Consider the following 21,511-nt stretch of genomic DNA (forward strand, 5'->3'; position numbering starts at 1 on the left):
GGTCCTTCGAGCCGGATTGTAATAGTTTCTGTGTTTTTAATAGGTGAGCACGTCACTGAGGTGGCCAAAGGGCATCATAACAAGTTACCAGCGGTTTTTGTCTTGTAATTTAATAGGTGAGAGACTATCTGCAGAAGTAGAAGGGCTGGTGATTGATATTTTCGGTGGTTCTTCTATAAATTATAGGTAAATCCTCATCATTTGGTCCGACGTCGCCTTCAGGGAACAATTTGATTTCACGATGCCTGAAAAGGAACTAAGTAGACGTGCCTACAAGGGACAACTTACTAGCATCAAGAAGGTGCTTGAGAAGTTCCAGAATGATCCAACCCTCCTTGAAAGAGATAATGCAGAGATGCAAATTGTATCACACCGTGATATGGTTGGACGGGTGGAGCAAAAGTTTCAATTAATCCAAATGGAAATTATCAAGGACACGACCACTCCGGAGGATAAAGAGAGAGAGCAAAAGGAATTGATGAGCTTTCTGGATGACTGCATGGTCACTGAGATGGCATTTACGAAGCTATTGGCAACCATCTCATCGCAATCTCCACGGTCACTCGCTGATGATTCTATTTGCTTAGAAGGAGCGGGCCCCGGAAGCTCAGGTCTGGAGACTTTGCTTAATTTAATGAGCAAACAATTGAAAGAACAGCGCCAGCAACGCTTGAGTGATGAGTCTAGACTTAAGGAAATTCTTGATGTTCAGCGAGAGGAGTTCAGTAAAATGCTGGAGACTCGTAGGGAACTTAATACTTCTCTTAGCGAAACTGACCTTCTTTTTACTGAGTCATCGGCAAAACTTGAGCCTATTAAAATTCCTTCTTTTGGGGGCTCATATTGTGATTGGCAATCTTTCAAAAATCTTTTTCTCTCCTCTGTCGATAAAAACCCACGGCTCACAAAGTCACAAAAAATGCAATATCTTGTGAGTAACACCAATGGGGAGGCTTTGGCTCTCTTCAGTAAACTCCCGTTCTCTGATGAGAACTACGATATTGCATGGAATCGCCTGGTGAAGAGGTATGATGACAAAATGTTGATAGTCGCTGCACATATGGATGCATTTTTAAGCCAACAAGTGATCTCTAAGCCGAATGCTTCAGCCCTAAGGAAACTCCAATCATCTACTAATCAAGCATTGGAGGCCATTAATGCTTTGCAAGTCACGGAAAGAGACCCTTGGCTCATCCACTGGACTCTCAATCATGTGGACCATCAGACCAGGACACTGTGGAGTGAAAAGAAGCCCCAGTCTACACCTACATGGGCGGACTTTGATGACTTCTTGAACACCAGGTGTCGGAACATGGAGTCCTGTCCACCGCAGCAGTCCTCAAGTAAGTCAAAGCATGTGTCTTCTCATGTAACCGAAAACCAGAAACGCGAAAATTGCAAATACTGTAATGTCAATCCACATAGATTGTATAAATGCAAGAAGTTTTTGGGTCTTCAACCCAAGAAAAGACTTGAAACAGTTAAAAATCTTAAGCTCTGCCAAAATTGTCTTATCGATTGTCATGAAATCAAAAATTGTTCATATCAGTCATGTAAAGTTTGTAAGCAAAGACACAATCATTTGATTCATGATGCATTTACAAGCCCAAATCCCACTGCAGTGCCACTCTCAATACTGGATAACCCTACCCCATCTGATACTGGTACTAATCCCTGTCCCTCAACATCCACTAGTTTGAATTGTGCGGGAAAATCACGAGGGGTGCGATCCCATGTATTGTTCGCAACTGCTGTTGTAAAACTTTTGGGCAACAATAATACCCAAGAATATTGTCGAATTATCTTGGACCCCGGATCCCAGATTAATATCATCTCCACTTTCATGTGCGAAAAGTTACAATTGCCACTTACCCGAACAAATTTTATTGTTGACGGAGTAGGGTCAATTTCACAAGTCTCGCAACAGGAAACTCAGGTTCGATTGCAGATCAAGGACAAATCTGAAATCCAGACCCATATATTGGATTGTCTTGTGATGATGAAAGTCATTGGGGAGCAGCCGAATTGGGAGATAGATGTCAGTAGGATCCAAATACCCCCACAATTTCAGTTAGCTGACCCCCTCTGGTTCAAGCGACAGAAAGTAGATTTGCTGATCGGTGGTAGCCATGCGTGGCAATTCCTGGGGCTTGAAAAACACGTTCTAGGAGAAGGTCTTCCCATGCTCCAGCACAGTGTTTTTGGCTGGTTGGTAGTGGGTCCGTGCTATTCCACAGATTATACAGTAGTAGGTTCTTGCAACATTACCACATTGACTAGCATAGATCGGACACTCAAAAGGTTCTGGGAAATCGAGGATGTCCCCAAAGAGTTCGGTGCTCAATCAGAACATGAAGAAGTTGAAGCACACTTCCAAGACACAACCTTTCAGGACCCAGAGGGAAGATATGTAGTGTCACTTCCACTTAGAGATGATGTGAAAGGTCTAGATAACAATCGTGTGGCTGCTGTGCGTCAGCTTAACTACTTGAATAGAAGATTGGTAAAAAACCCATCATTGCTGAACCAGTATGATGGGATATTCAAAGAATATTTGAGCCTCAATATTATTGAGAAAGTTCCTTTCGATGAATTACAGAAGCCATCTTACTACTTTCCTCACCATGGCGTGATCAAGAATGATTCCTCAACTACCAAGATACGGATAGTGTTTAATGCTAGCTCACGCACAAAGTCTGGGAGGAGTTTGAATGATTGTATGATGGCCTGTCCAGTGGTTCAACCAACGCTGGTGTCAATCTTGTGGAGATTTCGATTGCATGAGGTCGTCTTAACCTGTGATATTGTTAAGATGTACCTACAGGTTCTCATGAATCCCTCACACCGAGACTACCATCGGTTCGTTTGGTTTGAAAATTCAGAAATGGTGGATTATCGGTTCAGAACCGTTTGCTTTGGTGTAGCAGCATCTCCATACTTAGCAACTAGAGTTCTAAATCAAATTGCCACAGATAATAAAACGGAATTTCCTTTGGCTTGTTCAATCCTGACTCAAAATTTCTATGTGGATGACTGCCTGTTCTCTGCCCCAACCATAGGCGAAGCCATAGATGCTAAAAATCAATTAGAAAATGTTCTAGGTGGTGCAGGGATGAAGCTATCCAAATTCAGAACTAACAGGTTAGAAGTTCTACAGCCAGAAGATGATATTACTCCAAATTCCACTGAACTCGTCTTAGATGAAGAAGCCAAAACTTTGGGTATCCTATGGAATCCAAAGACAGACGCTTTCCATTTTCGAGTGACCAACCAACCAAGCGGAGAAAATCCTACGAAACGCTATATTCTTTCAACGATTGCAAGAATCTTTGATCCGTGTGGACTAATCGGACCGATTGTCACAATAGCAAAAATCATTCTGCAAGACGTATGGGAGACTGAGGCTGATTGGGACACTCCAATCCCTAATGTGTTGGAAAAAAGGTGGCAAATGTTTGTTGCGGACTTAGCAGATATTGAACAAATCCAAATCACAAGATGGATATCCACAATCAGTAATCCAAGTCATCGTGAGCTCCACGCATTTTGCGATGCTTCGAAAACCGCTTATGGAGTCTCAATTTATTTGGTCTGCGAAGATACTCATACCTCTCGGTCGTCAAGTTTATTGGTTTCGAAGTCCAGGCTCATGCCAATCCCATCAAAGAAGGGTGCGACTCCTACAAAAATTACATTGACGATACCAAAGGCAGAACTCAGTGGAGCAGAATTAGCCACGCAAGTAATGAACGCTGTCTCAAAATCATTGGGAATAGAAAGATGTTTCTTTTGGACTGATGCAATGGTTATCCTGCATCAAATACATTCGCCAAATCGTCCAAGAGAGGTATTTGTACGGCATCGGGTATCCAAAATTCTGAGTTTGTCAACAGCATCCCAATGGCGACATGTGCCTACGTCGCATAATCCCGCAGATGTCCTTTCACGTGGTAGCAGAGTCAAGGCACTTGCCTCTAATAAGTTGTGGTGGAGTGGACCTGAGTGGTTGCTGAAGACGGAAGAAAATTGGCCTCAAGAATTTTGTCCGGGAAAACCCAACCTGTGTTGTTCGGAGACTTTGGCGGGTATGGGATTATCAACTACAGTGGATCCAGACATGATTGTTTACGATCGTCTGTTGGAACACCATGGTTCATTTTTGAGGATCAGTAGAGTTCTTGCATGGATTTTTCGAGCAGTTGCCATTTTCAAGAGCATGAGAATACGCCGAACCCGAAATTCTGTTATGATTTTTCCTGAGAATTTGCAGGTCACAGAGTTAGAAGAAGCGGAAGTTCGCATATTAAAGTGGGATCAGAAAAGGCACTTGAAAAATGTTCGTGATTTGGTCAAGGCTAACCGCCTGAATTCGTTGCCTAGCCCTATGCGAAAACTGCGTCCCTTTATGGATCCTCAAGGAATCTTACGAGTTGGTGGACGATTAAGCCTGTCTTCGGAGGATTTTGATCTTCGACATCCCATAATTTTGCCAAAAGGAAAACTTTCGGATTTACTCGCGCTACGTGAACATCAACGGCTTCTACATGCTGGGCCACAGCTCACGCTAGCGTCGCTGAGAAGAAGATATTGGCCTTTAAACGGGAGAAATACTGTGAAGCGCATCATTCATTCTTGCGTGAAATGCATACGATTAAAGCCTCCAAAATCTCAGCAGTTGATGGGTGACCTTCCACCTTCGAGAGTATCTTTTACTCGCCCATTCCGTTATACGGGGATCGATTTTACGGGCCATATTATGATCAAAAGGGCCCCCAGAGGTGGTGTGCAAGAAAAGTCATATGTGGCAGTCTTTGTCTGCATGACAGTCAAGGCCGTTCATCTCGAACTCATTACTTCGTTAACAACGCACGCCTTTATTGCTGCATTCAAACGATTTGTCGCACGACGGGGTCTACCAGCACATATCTATAGCGACAATGGCACTAACCTTGTCGGGGGAGAGAAGGAGTTACGAAGGTTGCTCAGGAATCGTCAGGCTCAACAAGAGCTGTCAGACTTCGCATCAAAGCTACACGTTCAGTGGCACTTCAACACTCCGGGTGCCCCACATCAAGGTGGCTTGTGGGAGGCTGCCGTTAAATCCTTCAAATATCATCTCTCACGAATTGTTGGAAATGTGTCTTTGACTTACGAGGAGCTGAACACTGTGATCATCCAGATCGAAGCAGTATTGAACAGCAGACCCCTAGTTGCTCTCACAGATGACCCACAAGACCCAACCAGTTTGACACCTGGAGACTTCCTTACAGGGGGAGCTCTCACACAGCTACCAGTTGTTCAACAAGATCTAGAGAGGACGGATCGTTTGCATAGATGGGAATTATGTACCAAGCTGCAACACGATTTCATGACCCGATGGAAGAGAGACTATCTTCATACGTTGCAACAGAGACATTGCTGGAACCGAGACTCTCCCAATATCGAACCAGGAGACGTTGTTTTGGTTAAATCAGACATTGCACCTAATTTGGATTGGCCAATGGGTCTAGTGGAGAAAGTTTTTCCTGGCAAGGATAATAGGGTGAGAGTGGCACAGGTAAAAGTCAAGGGCAAATCTTTTTCAAGACCCATTACAAAATTAATAAAATTACCAGTTCGTGATAATGAAATAAATTAAATTGCGTCTTTGCATTTTCTTAGGTTAAACAAAAAAGGTCTAAAATTTATTATTCTAAACGTAAACTTCAAAAAGGGGGAGTGATGTTAAGAATTTGAAATTTAAATTTACATGATTGTATAACTTTAGGCTTTTTTGAAGTTCCCTTGGGTAATATTGCATTTATCAAAAACCTGTAGATCATCTTCACTCTCTCATTGAATACCGCAATCGGTACTTCCGTATAAAAAATACAGTTTGACCAGTCTTTGGCAAAAATTCCATGTGAGTAGACAAGTGATCCACGAGGTGAAGAATAAAATTATAATTTCTGTGAAAATAAAAGTGTTTTTAATTCCGGAAATTGTCCAGTGAAATCCTTGGAGAGTTGCAGCAGCAGAGGAAAGAAACTTTGATCCTACTCGATCGGATTGTAATAGTTTCTGTGTTTTTAATAGGTGAGCACGTCACTGAGGTGGCCAAAGGGCATCATAACAAGTTACCAGCGGTTTTTGTCTTGTAATTTAATAGGTGAGAGACTATCTGCAGAAGTAGAAGGGCTGGTGATTGATATTTTCGGTGGTTCTTCTATAAATTATAGGTAAATCCTCATCAAATAGATTTATAAAACAAGAAAAAGACATAAAAAAATTCATAAAACACTGAAAATTAAGACAATTTATGAAAAAATAAACGTTCTTAATGTTTTTTATTACAATTTTTTTTTAAAGGAAAGGTTACCATCAGAAAGAGTATTAACCTAACCTAGATAGGTTTCGGAATGTTTTGGAAAATAAAAATTTATTAAATCGATTTGAGGCTATTTTTTCAAAATAGGCTCTCTGTGGATTTAATCTTGGTTAGTCGTATTTATCAAGATATTCTTTTTCTGGTTTTATTAACCTATTACTTTTTTGGTCAAATTGAGGTTTTAACGTTCTGATGATTTATTATCGCGCATGAAACCTTGGGATTTGGTAGCTTATTATTTCATTTGTTTGTTTTTTATGCTACGTTTTTCTTTGTTTTTAATTTTTAAAATGACGATCAATACAAAAATAGTACGTTTTTTCTTTCGATTGCTGTAAAATTTTCTTAAGATTTTTTTCTCAATTTCGCAAGATTTTCAAACCGTTTTAAATGAAAACCATTTTATTCATTTTTTTTGGAATTCTTAAGTGCAGTACGTCTTATAAGTTGCCGCTTTTTGTCGCCGCCACGGCTTACATCTCGGGTTTAAATGACGAATAAATCACTGCAACTGTTGGAATTTCGTCTCTTGACTCTCAAGTTCTTCTTGAATTTCAAGAATGACGTTAAAAAGAGTTTTGTGCGATTTGAGAACCTAGCAACGGCCTTTTCGGCTGCTAAGTTCTTTTTCTTGCCGGACTTGGTCTCGCAGGTGTTTGAGGGATGCTTTGTTGGCGTTGAGGAGCAACTTGTGGAACCCTGTGACAGCAGATTCATCTCATTTTCGTCAATAGATGATGAGCTGGCCGAGGAGACACTTGAACTGGTGGATTTGTTGTCTTCATCTTCCTCATTGAGTCCACTTTTCTGGGATGTTTGTTGTCTCTGTCGATTCCTTGTCCTTTTAGGGATGTTCTCCTTATTCTCGAAGGAATTTTTCAAGGTGTGCAAATCCACAGCATTCAGTGGTCCGCTCGAGTGAGCTCCTTGACGCTTTCTGATGAGTTTCTTAGTTGCTTCCTCTTCCTTTGCCCGGGCCATTGCTGCTGAACTTCCAGGACCCCCGGATAGCCTCAGTCCTTGCCTCTGTTCCTCAGTCAAATTGCTCAGTCGCTGTGGATTGAGTTTAACTTGGGCCACGATACCCACCAAGAGTTCATCCACATTGTGATCCAGTCCACTTGATGTTTCAATGAATTTACAGCTGACATCCTTGGCCAGGCGTCTTCCCCCTTGCGTGGGCACTTCTCGATGCCTCTCGAGGTCCGTTTTGTTCCCAACCAAAATGGCTCCACGGGTGAGCAGCATCTCATTGTCTCGCAGATAGTGAAGGACCTTCTCGGCCGCCTTAAAGGTCTTCCTGTCTACGACTGAGTACACAACCACGAAGATATCAATGTTGTATGTTGAGCAGAAGGCCTCTGTCTGCAAGATAATAAGTTCATTCAATCACTCATCAAATCTTCCCAAACCATCAGTTAAAGTAGGTCGAAGTTAGGAACTTGAAGAGTTACTCTCTTGAATACAAATGAATAACTCAGTCCAGACTTTTATTTTGCTTGATTGATTTCTAGAGATCTTTAATTAACTGTTAGACATTCAAAAGATATTTCGATGAATTAAAGGAGGAAGGTTATCACTGATGACCGTAAAAATAAATTACTTTAAACTCTTTTACTTTTTCTTATCTTGAATAATGTAGAATCTAGCAACAGAAAGTTGCTTAAGTAGATAAAAGGATAGAGTAAGTGTGCCAAATTCCGGCCAGCTTGCAATTTCGGCCATATTTTTTGTTCCTCTAATTTCCATGAATTTTTAGTTTTTGGATACTCTTGAGATTGTACAATGCAAAAAAAATAACAAAAAATGTCGCTTCGACGAGCAAGATGATCTGAAAAAAACATTGAAAGAGTTCTGGAAGGGCAAGGAATTATGAGAATGAAGGTGGCCGAAATAGGCCACAAATGCTATGTCTACATTTTTATTCATTTTAAAATGTGTTAAGAATGATTTTAGAGAAAATAGAGATGGTAAACTGTCTGCAAGGTTTCAAGCAATACTCCTTATAAAAGAGTAACACAAATATTCAATTTTTATTACATTTTACAATTTTAAAATATTACATTTCAAACTCGAGACTTTGTCGCTTGCATGCAACTATACGGAAATTTGGCACACTTACCCTACAGCATAAGTTTTATGATTCAAGTAACCAAGTAGTCGAATTCGCACACAGAAAAATGATATTGCAGTGGCATACAATGTTCCATCTAATAGCAATCACGATAGGAAAACTAACGTTTTACTGACGCAAATTTTACCTCGATAAAATTTTACAAGTATTCCAAGGAAAATTTTCAACAGACTGATGTTATTTTTTCGCCTGTTCTGACTATTCCAGGTTAAAATATTGTGGTATTGAGGGCAGAGAAATGTTGAGATTTTGTGATACAGTAAAATTCCGTTACTCGCGAAATAGGTTTGTGTAACGGCTCCGTGTAGCTGAAGAGTCTAGTTCGAATTCTCTTCGGCAAAAATGCCATTAGAGAATAAATTCCTCAACAGAAATTTATCCAAGAAATATTTCGAAATAATCTGTCCATGGTCGTAAAAGATTCCTTAAGTAGGAACCGCTGTGCTTATGTCACAGATTGCATCTCTCATTTGCAAAATGCATCGGCAATACTGTTTGCCCAAAAATCCATCAGTGGATAATTGGTTTGCCATAAGGACAGGCGGGACAGGTAGACCAAGACGGATCATGACCAGGACCAGAAAGGCTATGCAAACCGTTGCGAAGAGGCGTCGACCTGAGGGCAGACCTAGGATAAGGTGTTTGAATCAAATTCAGGATCTTTGCCTGAATCGCCTTGGGATCGACCGCGAACATCTTCATAAAATGGCGGAGAATCTACAAGCTTGGGCTGTTAACCTGGCTATTCTAGATCCGGGATCCCGATACGGATAACTGTTTAAAAAGGGGTGGCAAAGCGTCCCAGGCTTTACGAAATGCTCAAACTCCCGAGAAAGAGTTCTGCCTTATATACCTTTTCGCAATTTTTTATGGTGCATAATTATTGTCGAATTTAATTTGTCTATAAATCACCACAAAACCATCTTGATGTTGAAAATTTTACAAGAAAAAGGTTTAAAAAAATCATAACTTTTTAATTAAATAATTGAACAAATCGGATGAAAATTAGGCTTTCGACCTTCAATAATTCAAGATGGAGATTTTTTCCGGTAAAAGGTGTCTAAGGACGAAATGTTCAGCTGGACTACCTCCAAAACATTTCCAAAAATGAACGAAATCGCCAGGGCCATTTTTTTCAAAATTAAAAAACCTTATTTTTTGCCTAGTGTTGGGGTTTAGGGAACGTACGAAAAGGGTGAGGGAAACACTAAAGAGGATGGGTTAGAGATAACGTCATTGGAGGAGGGGTCATCGAAAACCGGAAGTTGATATCTTTTACTGTTTGAATTTTATATGGGTGAAAAGACTGAAAAAGTGCGAGAACCAGTATTTTTTTAAATAGGGCTATTATCATTACTTTCCCGATCCATCACCGATTGTGACTGATGCAGTCGGATTCAGAATTAAAAGATCTTTCAAAAATGTCCAAATTTGTCCAAATCCGTTGAAAATTAGGCGCTCCAGGGTGATTGACCTTTGACCTTCAATAATTCAAGATGGCGATTTTTCCGGTGATAGGTGTCGAAGGAAGAAATATTTAGGTAGACTATCTCTAACACATATCCAAAAATGAACGAAATCGCCAGGGCCAATTTTTTGCAAATTTAAAAAAACATGTTTTTGGAGGTGTTAGAAGGGGTGGGCGGGTCATTTGGGTCCAGATATGGACCTTCTTCAGTGGTAGACTTAATCATACATAGTCTTAGTTGACCACTGAAGAAGGTCCATATCTGGACCGAAAGCTCTGGGCAAGACTAAAAAGGTGTTTTTAGTCTTGAGGTGAAGAAGAATCTCACTTGTAATCACTGGAATTTTTGTAACTTAGCGATTTCATTAATTTTTGGATATGTTTTGGAGGTATTCCAGCTGAATATTTCGTTCTTAGATAACTGTAACCGAAAAATTCGACATTTCTAATTATCGAAGGTTTAGGCTCAATTACCCCAAAGGGTTTATTTTGCAAGGGAATTGCTTAAATTTTGATATTTTGGAAAGGTTTTCAAATTTTTCACCCTATTGCATCGCTTTCAATTGTTAATGAATCGGTAAAGTAGGGAAAAGTGCTCATGCTTCGTACGATCCCAAGCTACGTAATGACTAAATTTTTCCTATGTGCCCCAATAAATGTTACTTATCGCACCCATATTTTAAAAACTAAAAATATATTGCGGAGTCACATTTATTTAGAAACATTGGAAAAATTTAGTCATTACTAAGCTTGGGATCCTACTAGCATGGACACGGTCCCCTACCCGTAAATGGTTTACCTTTCTCGAATTTACAATAAATTTCTAAATAATAAAAAATAGTAATCTTTCTTGAAAATTTTAAGCTATTTTCTAGGACATAATAAAATATTTAACAGGTCGTTTTAAATGATCTACAAATGAAAATTATTTTATTACTGCTTAAATATCTAATTTACTGCTTATTTATTTATATCTTTATAAAATAGTAGTATAGTTTTTCAAAACCTTCCCCCTTAAGTTGTGCACCCAATTTCTCCTTTATTTTTTTCATCAAACTTTTAAACTTTCTGCTATATATTTAGAAGTTCCTCATAGGTATTGAACGAGATTGAATTTCTGTTGGGAAATAACCCGAATGTTTATTCCAGGGGGAAGCTGAAGTTTTATGGTACCGTGGAGCTTCAATTCAAAGCAAAGGGTTAATTTAAGAAGCTGTGTAACTTGAAATTTCTGTAGAAACTTTCTATGACAAGAAGATCACATTGATGAAAGGTGTTAACTTTGCGTTACATTCAAAAGATTCACTGAAGGAAATTTTTGGGAATCGATTGGAAGTTCTAAGAAAATGTGCTTTCAAGCATTATTTTCAAATTTAATGGGGAATTTTTTTGTGAAGTTCTAACCTCAAATTACATAACCTAAAACCTTTAATCTACAAATTTTGTAATGTTCATAACCAAAATTTTCTGATTGTGGCAAGATTCTCTATCCTATGATTTTTTATAGGGGTTTTGGTTTTTGTGATACTCACAGACATTTCACATGCGGGGTGGTCAATGATCTCTAGGTCCGTCTCCTGTCCGTCCAGCAGCACAGAGACCGTCTTCTGGCCATAATCGTCGTCCAGGCTGAGGTCATATGCACAGATATATTCTGATGTGGTGAATTGGTACGTGAGGGCTGTCTTTCCGACGCCCGAGGCACCGAGCATGGCCACTTTGTAGGCCGTTGCTCCATCTCCCTGCTCCGTGTCCATGGCCAGGTCATTTGTTGTTGTCTGCGAAGCATTGCTACAAAGAGGCAAGTTAAATCAACATTGAAGCCTTTGTTGGGGGGTTATCTGGGGTTAAGGGTAAGAGGGGATTTTGTTAGCTTCCCTCACCTGTTGTGTCGATCCCTACCGCTATTGGATGAGGTGACGGAATTTATGGAGCGAGATCTGCGACTTCTGCAGGACAAGAGAGAATGAGTGTAAATATTATCGTTTGGAGAGTGTTGGGACTCAAATATTGACATTTATTAGTTTGTCAGGGACTATTTCTAATTCCCATTCCCATTGTCACAATGTTAATGTCACAGAAATATCATCTCGATGGATTTTCTCTTTTCTGTTATTCCCATGACCCTTTCTTTCTCTTCTACTCAAGTTGTTTTTATCCTACAATATCAAGTAGATATTTACGGTGCTTGAACAGTTCTCCTATTCTAGAAATTGGAGGATGATTCCAGTTAAATTTAGAGTCATCAAATATAAGGACTTCTTCATCATAATTTTGCAAGAATTGCAAAAATAAAAGCTTATTCTTTTTTTTACTTCTCTCTCTTTTTCTCTTTTTTAAAACGCAAATTTTATTACAATACTTTTTTTGAGTTTGATAAGGATTAATGAAAAATTATTTTCAAATTAGTATACAGTAGCCTCTCGCTCAATCGGCTCCTTTTCAATCGGGTGCAAAATTTTGTTGATAATTTTCACGTTTAATTGCGAAGCAATTTTGCTCAAATTCGCTGTAGTTCCTCTTATTTTATCATGATTCTTTATAATTGAGCACTTTTTGTGGAATTTACAAGGATTTTGACGCCCAAATCTATCGATATTTTGGATGACATTTTACCTCATATGCCCGATTGAGAGAGAGTCCACTGTAACATCAAAGTCTGAGCACTCATACTCCAAGAACCAAACCTCTTTTATATTGTTTTGTAGAATTGTAGAGCGATTAATAGTGACACCATTATGTAAGCCCTGATGGGGCTCACATGACGTAGAAGTACAAACTTATAGAGGAAAATTGGAAAACTGAAGGATTAGGATTGGTGGATTATGGCTGTCGACTGGGTTGAAATGTGTCGAATAGGTCATACGCTCTACAATTGAAACTGAATCAATTCTTATTCGGTAATAAATGAACTTCATAATTGGTGCACTCTAAAGGTCTTATAAAAGACTTTTACATTTAAGTTCTTTATCCTGGTACTCAGAAAAAAAGTTTGAAGAAAAGGAATAATTTATCTAAAGGACAATGGGCAAAAGTTGTCTATGGTGCGACCACCAATGAGACCTATATCATTGAATGGGCCATGATGGTATAGGTAACATAACAACCTTTGTTCCGGGACCAAAGTTCTAAACCACGGAGAAAAATTTCTAGAGCAAAGAAACTATTTTCGCAGAAGAAAAATAATCTCTTATATGAAATGAGCGCATTTATAATGTCTTTTTTAAGGGAAAGAATAAATTGTAACATAAAATATATTAAAGGACTGCATATTCTCAAAATTGAGATAAAAGCATATCGCACATTGAATATTACAATGGCGGATGTCAGATTTCAGCATTTTTCAGGAGACGGCCTCAAAAACTAAATTTCATAATATTTTCTTATTTTCATTTACAAATTTTAAAGATTGTTTGTATATGATTCCACTGGATAGAGCACATATGTGGAACTCGAAATATTGGACTTTTATTACCCAAAAATATAGTTATTTAAAAAATTAAAAAATGATCCGTCACTTTTACACTTATGCGGCAAAATTGCCAAAATTGTACGTCACTGTAATACTAAAAATCCAGACAATGATTTTAAGATACGCCTCTTGTTTAGTAATTTTAATTTTAATAGAATTATTTTTTATTGGATTTCAACAATATTTCTTTTGTTGTTCGACCATAAATTAATTTTGAAAATCATAGACCCATTGAAATTAAAAATAAATAATGAAAAGTAGTGTATTTTATTTATATTTTATTTTATTTGTCCATGAATCCATTTCATTTCTTCAGATCTCTTTGTACTCTATATACAATTGACATTTTTTATATAAAAAAGTCAAGTTTCGAATATTTACTTTTACAATATAGTCAAGATTTTGATAAAATGTTTGGTGTTTTTTTTTGGAATAAGATTTCCCTCACACAAAGAAATAAGATCACGTTTCTTTGAGTTTTTTAGAGACAGTGGTCCATTGTAAACCGTTTCCATCATGCAATTACTCTCTACAAAACAATCCACTACTGCACTGCACGAGCGAACTAGGTTATGTTGTCACTTTATTCCTCAAAATGTCAAAAAATGAATGCCGTTTAGTGATACCGTAGCGTAGGATTCATGGTCAGTGGAATAGTGGCGTATGATTCCTCAGATAACGCCATTGTAACACTAAAAACACTCAGGGAAATAATTATACGCCACTTTTATACTATTTTTGTTCTGCAAGCTTGACAAATACTCAAAATTATGAAAAATATTTCTAACAAAGTTGTTGAGATTATTAAATATAATGAATATTTAATAAATTTCCTATCAGAAAACAGCAATAACTCAAAATTGACAAAAACCGAGATCCGCCGTTGTAATATTCAATGTGCGATATGTATTTACAATGCATAACATGCGTAGAAGGACACTGAAACATGATGGCTCAAAGTCAAAACTTTAAATCTTATATCTTAGAGATTTATCAACCGAATTAGATCACTGGATACTTAATCGAAAGTTCTCGAAAAATTCTGCAAAATGACGGTATATATAACTTTACAAGTCGACCGCAAGCGCTCCAAGTTATCAAAATTTTCAATTAATAAGAAATGTGTTAAGTTCCGAAACTATTCAACCGATTTTAATGATTTTATAATATGTATACATATGTCTGATACTTTTATTGTGTTATAGAGAGATATAGCCTCATTGTATTCATCGATTTCAGTAGAATCATTACATATTTTGACTTATTTTTCTAACTGTGATTTATTTATTTATATATTTGGACCGATCCATCTCAAGACGACCGAGAAAATCGCAAATCGCGGGTTCATGGTCTTAGATGTTTTTGAATTTTACATATGTTAAAGTACACGATAAAATAATATACCCCTATTTTTTTCGCCCAAAAAAATTCCTGGCCGGAGACACATGGCGTCAAAGATGGCGTCTCGCGCTTCATTCGTCAATTCAGATTTTTGGCAAATATTTCAAAATGCTCTATCTCGCGAACGGGTTGAGATTTCTTCTTACTCTTTCTTTCATTTAAAAGATAATTTTATACTCTTTAAAACGATATACTAGTTTCCGTATTATCTGCTCAAGTTTTTTTGTAACCGTCTTTTAATTTTTTTTTGAAAAAATTTAAAAATTAATTTTTCTCAAAAACCCCATTCTCAAAAATTTTCATTTTTTTACTGTTGATCAGTAACATTGAGTACTACATTCCCTGAAAAGGCGAGCTTCCACATTTGCGCTTATTTTTTTAAAAAAATATTCAAATTTTAACAACATTTTCAAAAAAGGAAAAATACCAGTTAAACTCAAAATTTTGAGTTCAATTTATCAGGGAATACAGTACTCCACATCCACAATACTTATAAACAGTTGAAAAATCAAAATTTTTCGATTTCCCGTTTTTGAAATTTTTTTTTTGATTTTCTAATAAAAATGCCTTTTTATGACAAATTTACAACTTTAAGATACATTCCACACACATTTGAACAATTCAAATTGATATAATGCATTTTAGAAAATTGTCGTAACTTCCAGAATCTCCATACATTGGAAGTTATGGCTTTATAAACGATGGAAGTTACGATAAAATATTATTGTGTTTCTTCTAACATATTCCTCAATATTGAAGCTTTTAAAAAATTTTATAAGGATTTTCTCGAGTTAACTTACAGTTTATTAGTGCCACTTTTATTATTTTGACTCAAAAGTATCGCATTCGGGGCTCATTTTTAAGAAAAATAGTATTGAACTGAAAATTTCGTCTCCTGAAAAGTTGTCAAAAGGAAGTTACGACAAGTGCTGATTTAACTGACGATTTCTTTTCACAGAGGAGTTATAGTGGAAAAAGTCATTATTTTGTATGGGGGCTACAAGAAGGAGTGGTGATGCGAGGAGCCTATATGCATGGTTAAAGAACCTTTCATAAACTTTGACCTCATACCAAGTTTTAGCTTTCTACTTCTTCTCAGAGGAAAGTTAAAATGAAAAAAGTTCACATTTTGTATGGAAGCTACTGGAAGGAAGGGTGGGGAAAGGGGGTAGTATCCATAGATAAATTGCTTAAGTTATACATTGACTCCATACCGAATTTTATGAAGATCCCTTTGGATGATGTTGAGCAATTCGATGTCAAAATAGTATTTTTTTCGAAAAGATAAAGTCGTTTTTACAAGGACTCCCGGAGAATATCGTCCTGGGTTTAGGTAGTTTTTCATCCTACACCATTACCTATAAAATGCACCTAGTCCCATCTGTGGTCGCCACATAGACCAACTCCCATACATTTTTGCCCATTGCCCTTTGAAATTTTAAGTAAAAAGGCTTTAGAACTTTTTACTCGGCTTAGTTTCATTTTATTTTACGAATCACCTTTTAAAATACTGAATTAAAAGATTTAAATCTTAAAGATAAATCCTAGAATTTAACGAAATTAAATCAAAACTAGATTTACGTAGTTCCTAATTTGAGAGAAATGCTTATTATGGCCAATAGGCCTAACTTCATCCTATGAAAAAATATGGAAAAAATATGGAAAAAATAAATTATTTTCTTATGTATCATGCATGATCCCAACGGTTTCTTTTTTAAAATAATTAATCAATGCGGTAAGAAATATTAGAATTTCTCCGAAGTAAATTTTGTAGAAGTTTTTGAAACTTTTTCCACATTTTTCTTTTAAATGTCTTTTTAGCATCGAGAAATTCAACAAAACTGAATTTTTACGAGGGCGCTTTCCTTGTGTTGTCATTTTGTAAGTCCCATGCGATATCGTAGCTGGAGCACTGAAATGTAAGTGTCAAGGAAATAGAAGAAAGGGGATTAACTTCTTGGGTGGTTGAATGTTGGGAATGGGATAAAAAGAGGACACATACGAGATATTTCCGAGATATTCTTCCGATGTAATCCAAATGTATAAGTTGAGGGTATTAAATAATGGGGACAGAGTGTCTGGGGTGGAAATGGTGTGAGGCTAGAAATATGACGTGCAGAGATATTCTGTGTTGGGGATTTCCTACTCATTCTCACCTCATTGAGTCACCCAAGTTACAAATCCCATGGGATGTGATGCTAAAACTCCTCAGTCGATAGTATTCAATGTCCACGTCGGCACAGTGGATGGCTGAACGTCTGAGTTCCGATAATCGGGGCTGCAAACAAGAGGAAAAGCACACAAATTATTTTCCATCTCTGGCACAATTTTCTTCCAATTTTCCCCGCACTTCATATCACAAAGTGCCTCGGTTTATATCATCTCTCTCTTGCGTACTTTCTACCCTAAGAGAATTTATCTAATTCAATTCCCACTCGAGGAATTATTGATTCGTTTTCTCGTGTGTTTGTTTGATTGAGGAAAGGAGATTGACTTTTGATCTTTTCCACCAGATGCGACATTCTCCTCCTTTTACGCCCGAATAGGACACTCACTTCCGACTGGAAAATTGTACATAACATCTCTGTGATATTTTTGCAACAATTTCCATTTGATTGTATTCTTTTTCGGTCTCTATTTTTGAGTGGCTTCCTCCTCAAACACATGCTACTTCGCAAACTCTCCAGAAAGTTTATTCATCCGAAGCCTCTTTCAATAAATCAAACAAGATTTTTCCATATTTCAACATGAGCCTGAAAATTAAAGAAAATACCCTCCAGCGAGTTTCTTTTAGCATTGGATATTCGTCTACATTATCTTTTAAATATTGTATAATTTTATCTTAAAATCCTCAAAATAATATTGATTTTATGTGCTCACTTTCTTTAAAATCTTTGTTTTGATTACACCCTTTCCTTTAATTTCTTATACGGGGTTCAGACCTACATTGAGAAAAAACGGGGTGCGATTAACTTTTCTTTCTCGTAACTTTAACATTATTTAGGTGTAAAAATGTATCAACATTTTTAATGTTAAATTTTACACCTTTTTAAGTGTAAAATTAACATGAAAAAGGGTAACTTTAACCCATAACACTGAGTGAGAGAAATCTGAAAAAGTTAAAATAACATTCCGGAAATGTTAATTTTCCCATGCAGTATTGATCCGAAATCGGTGTAAATATTACCCTTTTTAGGTGTATTAATTAGGGGTAAAAGGTACTCTTTTTCATGTTAATTTTACCCTTAATAAGATGTAAAATTAACATTTAAAAATGTTGATATATTTTACACCTAAAAAGTGTTAATTTTATGAGGAAAAAATGTTAATCGCACCCTCTTTTTTTCTCAGTGAATATACCTAAAAAGCATAATATTTACACCAATTTCGGATCAAAATTGCAGGGTAAAATTAACATTTCCGGAATGCTATTTTAACTTTTTCGGATTTCTCTCAGTCAGTGGGCTTCACTTTTTAATTTCTAATCAGACAAGATTGTTTTTGGAAAATTATACCTCGGATTTGGATTATTAAAGGCAAAATTTACCAATTAGATTCTAAAAAAAAAATAATAAAATTCCTTTTTATTTATAATTTGAGACCTTCAGGGACTGGACTAAACTTCGTATCTGAATACCTTTTTCTGCGAATTTCTTAAGATGTTTTTCTTTCTCTTTGAAGACCAGAATTTAACATGTTATATCCAAAAAAACAGAGAAAAACTTAATCAGTTTGATCCTTTAGTACACGCCTGTACTAATTTTAAACGTGTTGAAAAACACATAGAAGAGAAAATATCTTTAAATTAGATTGATAAATAGAGGAAATTGGGGTATTACCGAACATGGGATAGCACCGAGCACTGATTTTTATTTCTAAGCAACTTGGGCTATCACGACCATTTCTTCAGTGGTCAAACATCCCTAGTATTTATGAAATCATACAAATCGGAGTGTTCGGTGATGCCCCAGTTTCTCCTATATCAATTGATAGGAATGTAGTGAATTACTCTGAATAAATAGTAAGGGAAAGTACACCCTCCCTTTGAACGTTCATGCCTTCGAATAATATGAATTTTCTTTTATTTTTCCTAAGAAACTACGCATAATTATCACGTAATTATCAATAATTGATGATAAACTAACTAATAAACAGAAATGTGTAAGTCTCTCAGAAAAAAAAATAAAAGAAAATTCACATTATTCGAAGGCATGAACGTTCGAAGGTAGAGAACTTTTCTCTAGTTTGATCAATATTTTTACTATTAAAAACTATAACATCCCACTATCTAATGCTATTCGTGGCGAATTCTGCCCCGGTCTCCTCTACATTCGATACCCTCTCTATCCTCTCTATCCTTTGTTTGTGATTTTTTTTTCAAAGTAGAAAATTTTTCGTTATTTATATCACGCTGATTTTGTATTAATTTAGTACTACGCGTGATAAAATAATGTAAAGCAATTAATCTTTTTTTTATTCTCTGAATTAATTTTGATTTTATAACGTACATAAAAATATGATGAATTTATTATATATTGATACGATTCTGGGGGTAGAGTCGAAGCTCTCCCACTCGCAACCACCCTCAAAATGAGTCACGACGGAAGAGAAGGAGGGACGAACTCCTAGGTCCAGGGAAAACACCAGAATTTCTCTTGAAGACTTTTGTTCACTTCAGCAATATATTTACTTGATATTCTGTGGACCAGATGGACCACCCCATAAACAAGATTTTAATTCCTGTGGACAAGGTGGGTCACTATGAGGCCTTTATGCTATTCAAAATTACCCTAAAAAATGTTGACGTTTCTGATAGGGGAGATTTTCTTAAAAAGGCATTTTTTTTGCAAAAAATTATTCCCAATGTGTAGAGCCAGAGATCAAGGGTAAGGGGATCTCCCCTACAAGATCATCTTAGAACAAACCGGAGTGGATCTTTCACAGATAGCCCACGGGAGAACTGGGGCAGATCTCCATAGTTTCAGCATCCAAAACTTCAAAATTTTCTCTAAATTATCTTAAACTTACGAGTGATTTTTCTTGACAAATTTCAAAAATGTAGGGGAAAGCGCGTTACCTTCGAACGATTTATGCTTCGTACAATTCATTTTTTTCAATGTGTTTTAAATGAATTTGGCCTATTAATATTATATTTTAATAGCTAGTTCAATGCCTCAAATTTTCAGAAAAGATCTACAGGTGAAATCCATGAGGAACATAGAGAAAAAATTGAATTGTCCGAAGCTTGAATCATCCGAAGGTAGAGCGCTTTCCCCTATAGTTCTGTTCTTAAAACATTTTTCTCTTTAAGAACAACATTTGTGGCATTTGTTATTTGTGCTAGATTTTGAATTGTTTTTTTTGGTCTTCCATAGTGAAATATTGCACTCTTTTATAGTTGGAACAAATTGTATAAGCGTTGCTCGTAAGAATTATAGCTTAAAGTGAAAAATTGCTTTCTTGCTGAAAATCTTATATAAAATAGCAATAATATAAATGATTAAAGTTTTATTTATGGTGCTATTACAGTGAAAAAAATGATCACGTTTTTTAGTACTTTCCTGTTCTTATATGCTTCTACATAATCGATTTCTCTTCGTGTTGGTTCCAGTTACGACTGTTTCGTAGTTTTAGAACACGAAGAGGACTAAAAAGAACAGTCGAGATAGGAACCAACACAAAAGAAAAGCGACAATACAGAAGCACTTGTGAACAGTAAAATGCTAAAATATATGTTATTTTTTCATTGAAATAGCACCATTATATCGGATTTCCCTTTTAGTACATGTATGTACTAATCATAATGATGTTATAAATATGAATATTCATCGAGAAAATTAACAGGAAAACTTAGGAGATAATGTTATGTTCTTCGGGATAAAGTACAAGTAAATATTATAGCCCATATTAGGTGAGATTCTTAACAATCTCACCTACTATAATCCTAACAAAATTTCATGTCGTCCGATCGACCTCAAATTTGGCCAAAATGTGTTTCAGCACTTCCTGATCACGAATATATATGTGGCTAATTTACGTTCCCGGCCGGCCGGCCGGCTGGCCGGCCGGCCGCTCTTTGGAGCTTAATAGCTCCTAAACTAAAAAAGATATCGACTTGCGGTTTTCGGCAAAGGTTATATATCGGGTGAAAATTGCAACTTAGTGCATTGGCCCCCCACCCCCCACCCCTCCTTCCGCCATTTTGAAGACCCCCCTTTTTTTGTTTTCTCAATAGCTCCGCCCCTATGGCATCGAGCGGGCTCAAATTTTAGTATGTTATAGCTGGGCCTTAGAGCTTTCCATCAATACCAAACTTAAGGTGCCCTGACCCCCCAGACCCGAGCTATAAGGGTCCAAAAAAATTTCTTAAAATGGCCATAACTCCGGTTCTAATTGTCAGAATTTAAAAAGTGAGGGCGTTTTGGAAAGCTCTCGTGAAATTCCACTTCCCCTTCTAACATCGCAAGTTCATAAAACCACCGCTAGGGGCGCTATTATTAAAAAGAAAATTTTTAAATCTTAAAAGTTAAATAACTCAAAAATTCCATTGTGCATCGGGCTGAAATTTTAGTATGTTGTAGCCGTTGATTATACCTATCAAACAAAAAAAACCTTAAGTCGATCCATAACCCCTGACCCGAGCTATAAGGGGTCAAAGTTCGAACATTG

General features: G+C 36.8%; 2 protein-coding genes across 3 annotated transcripts in view; one reads left to right on the forward strand and one right to left on the reverse strand.

The window, feature by feature from the left end:
• The first annotated feature begins 241 nt into the window (after nucleotides 1-241).
• Nucleotides 242-6,172, forward strand: LOC129805225 (uncharacterized). The gene is made up of 3 exons (XM_055852998.1): nucleotides 242-1,343; nucleotides 1,623-5,557; nucleotides 6,149-6,172. The coding sequence occupies exons 1-3, from the start codon at nucleotides 242-244 to the stop codon at nucleotides 6,170-6,172; spliced, it is 5,061 nt and encodes a 1,686-aa protein (XP_055708973.1).
• A 438-nt stretch (nucleotides 6,173-6,610) lies between these two features.
• LOC129808331 (uncharacterized) overlaps nucleotides 6,611-21,511 on the reverse strand; it is a 164,024-nt gene continuing 149,123 nt past the window's right edge. For both annotated transcript variants that reach the window (XM_055858180.1, XM_055858181.1), the window contains exons 7-10: nucleotides 16,999-17,120; nucleotides 11,853-11,918; nucleotides 11,502-11,760; nucleotides 6,611-7,732 (exon numbers count right to left, since the gene is read on the reverse strand). In XM_055858180.1, coding sequence (XP_055714155.1) covers nucleotides 6,854-7,732; nucleotides 11,502-11,760; nucleotides 11,853-11,918; nucleotides 16,999-17,120 — 1,326 coding nt within the window. In that variant the 3' untranslated portion in view covers nucleotides 6,611-6,853. The remainder of the gene's footprint in view (nucleotides 7,733-11,501; nucleotides 11,761-11,852; nucleotides 11,919-16,998; nucleotides 17,121-21,511) is intronic.

The sequence above is a fragment of the Phlebotomus papatasi genome, chromosome 3 (genome assembly GCF_024763615.1).
Source record: "Phlebotomus papatasi isolate M1 chromosome 3, Ppap_2.1, whole genome shotgun sequence".
Classification (NCBI taxonomy): domain Eukaryota; kingdom Metazoa; phylum Arthropoda; class Insecta; order Diptera; family Psychodidae; genus Phlebotomus; species Phlebotomus papatasi.

Coding starts and splice junctions, on each gene's coding strand:
- LOC129805225 (XM_055852998.1), top strand. CDS start 242: ATGCCTGAAAAGGAACTAAGTAGACGTGCCTACAAGGGACAACTTACT. Junction 1,344..1,622: donor TCCACCGCAGCAGTCCTCAA/GTAAGTCAAAGC, acceptor ATCCCACTGCAG/TGCCACTCTCAATACTGGAT. Junction 5,558..6,148: donor ATAGGGTGAGAGTGGCACAG/GTAAAAGTCAAG, acceptor GTAATTTAATAG/GTGAGAGACTATCTGCAGAA.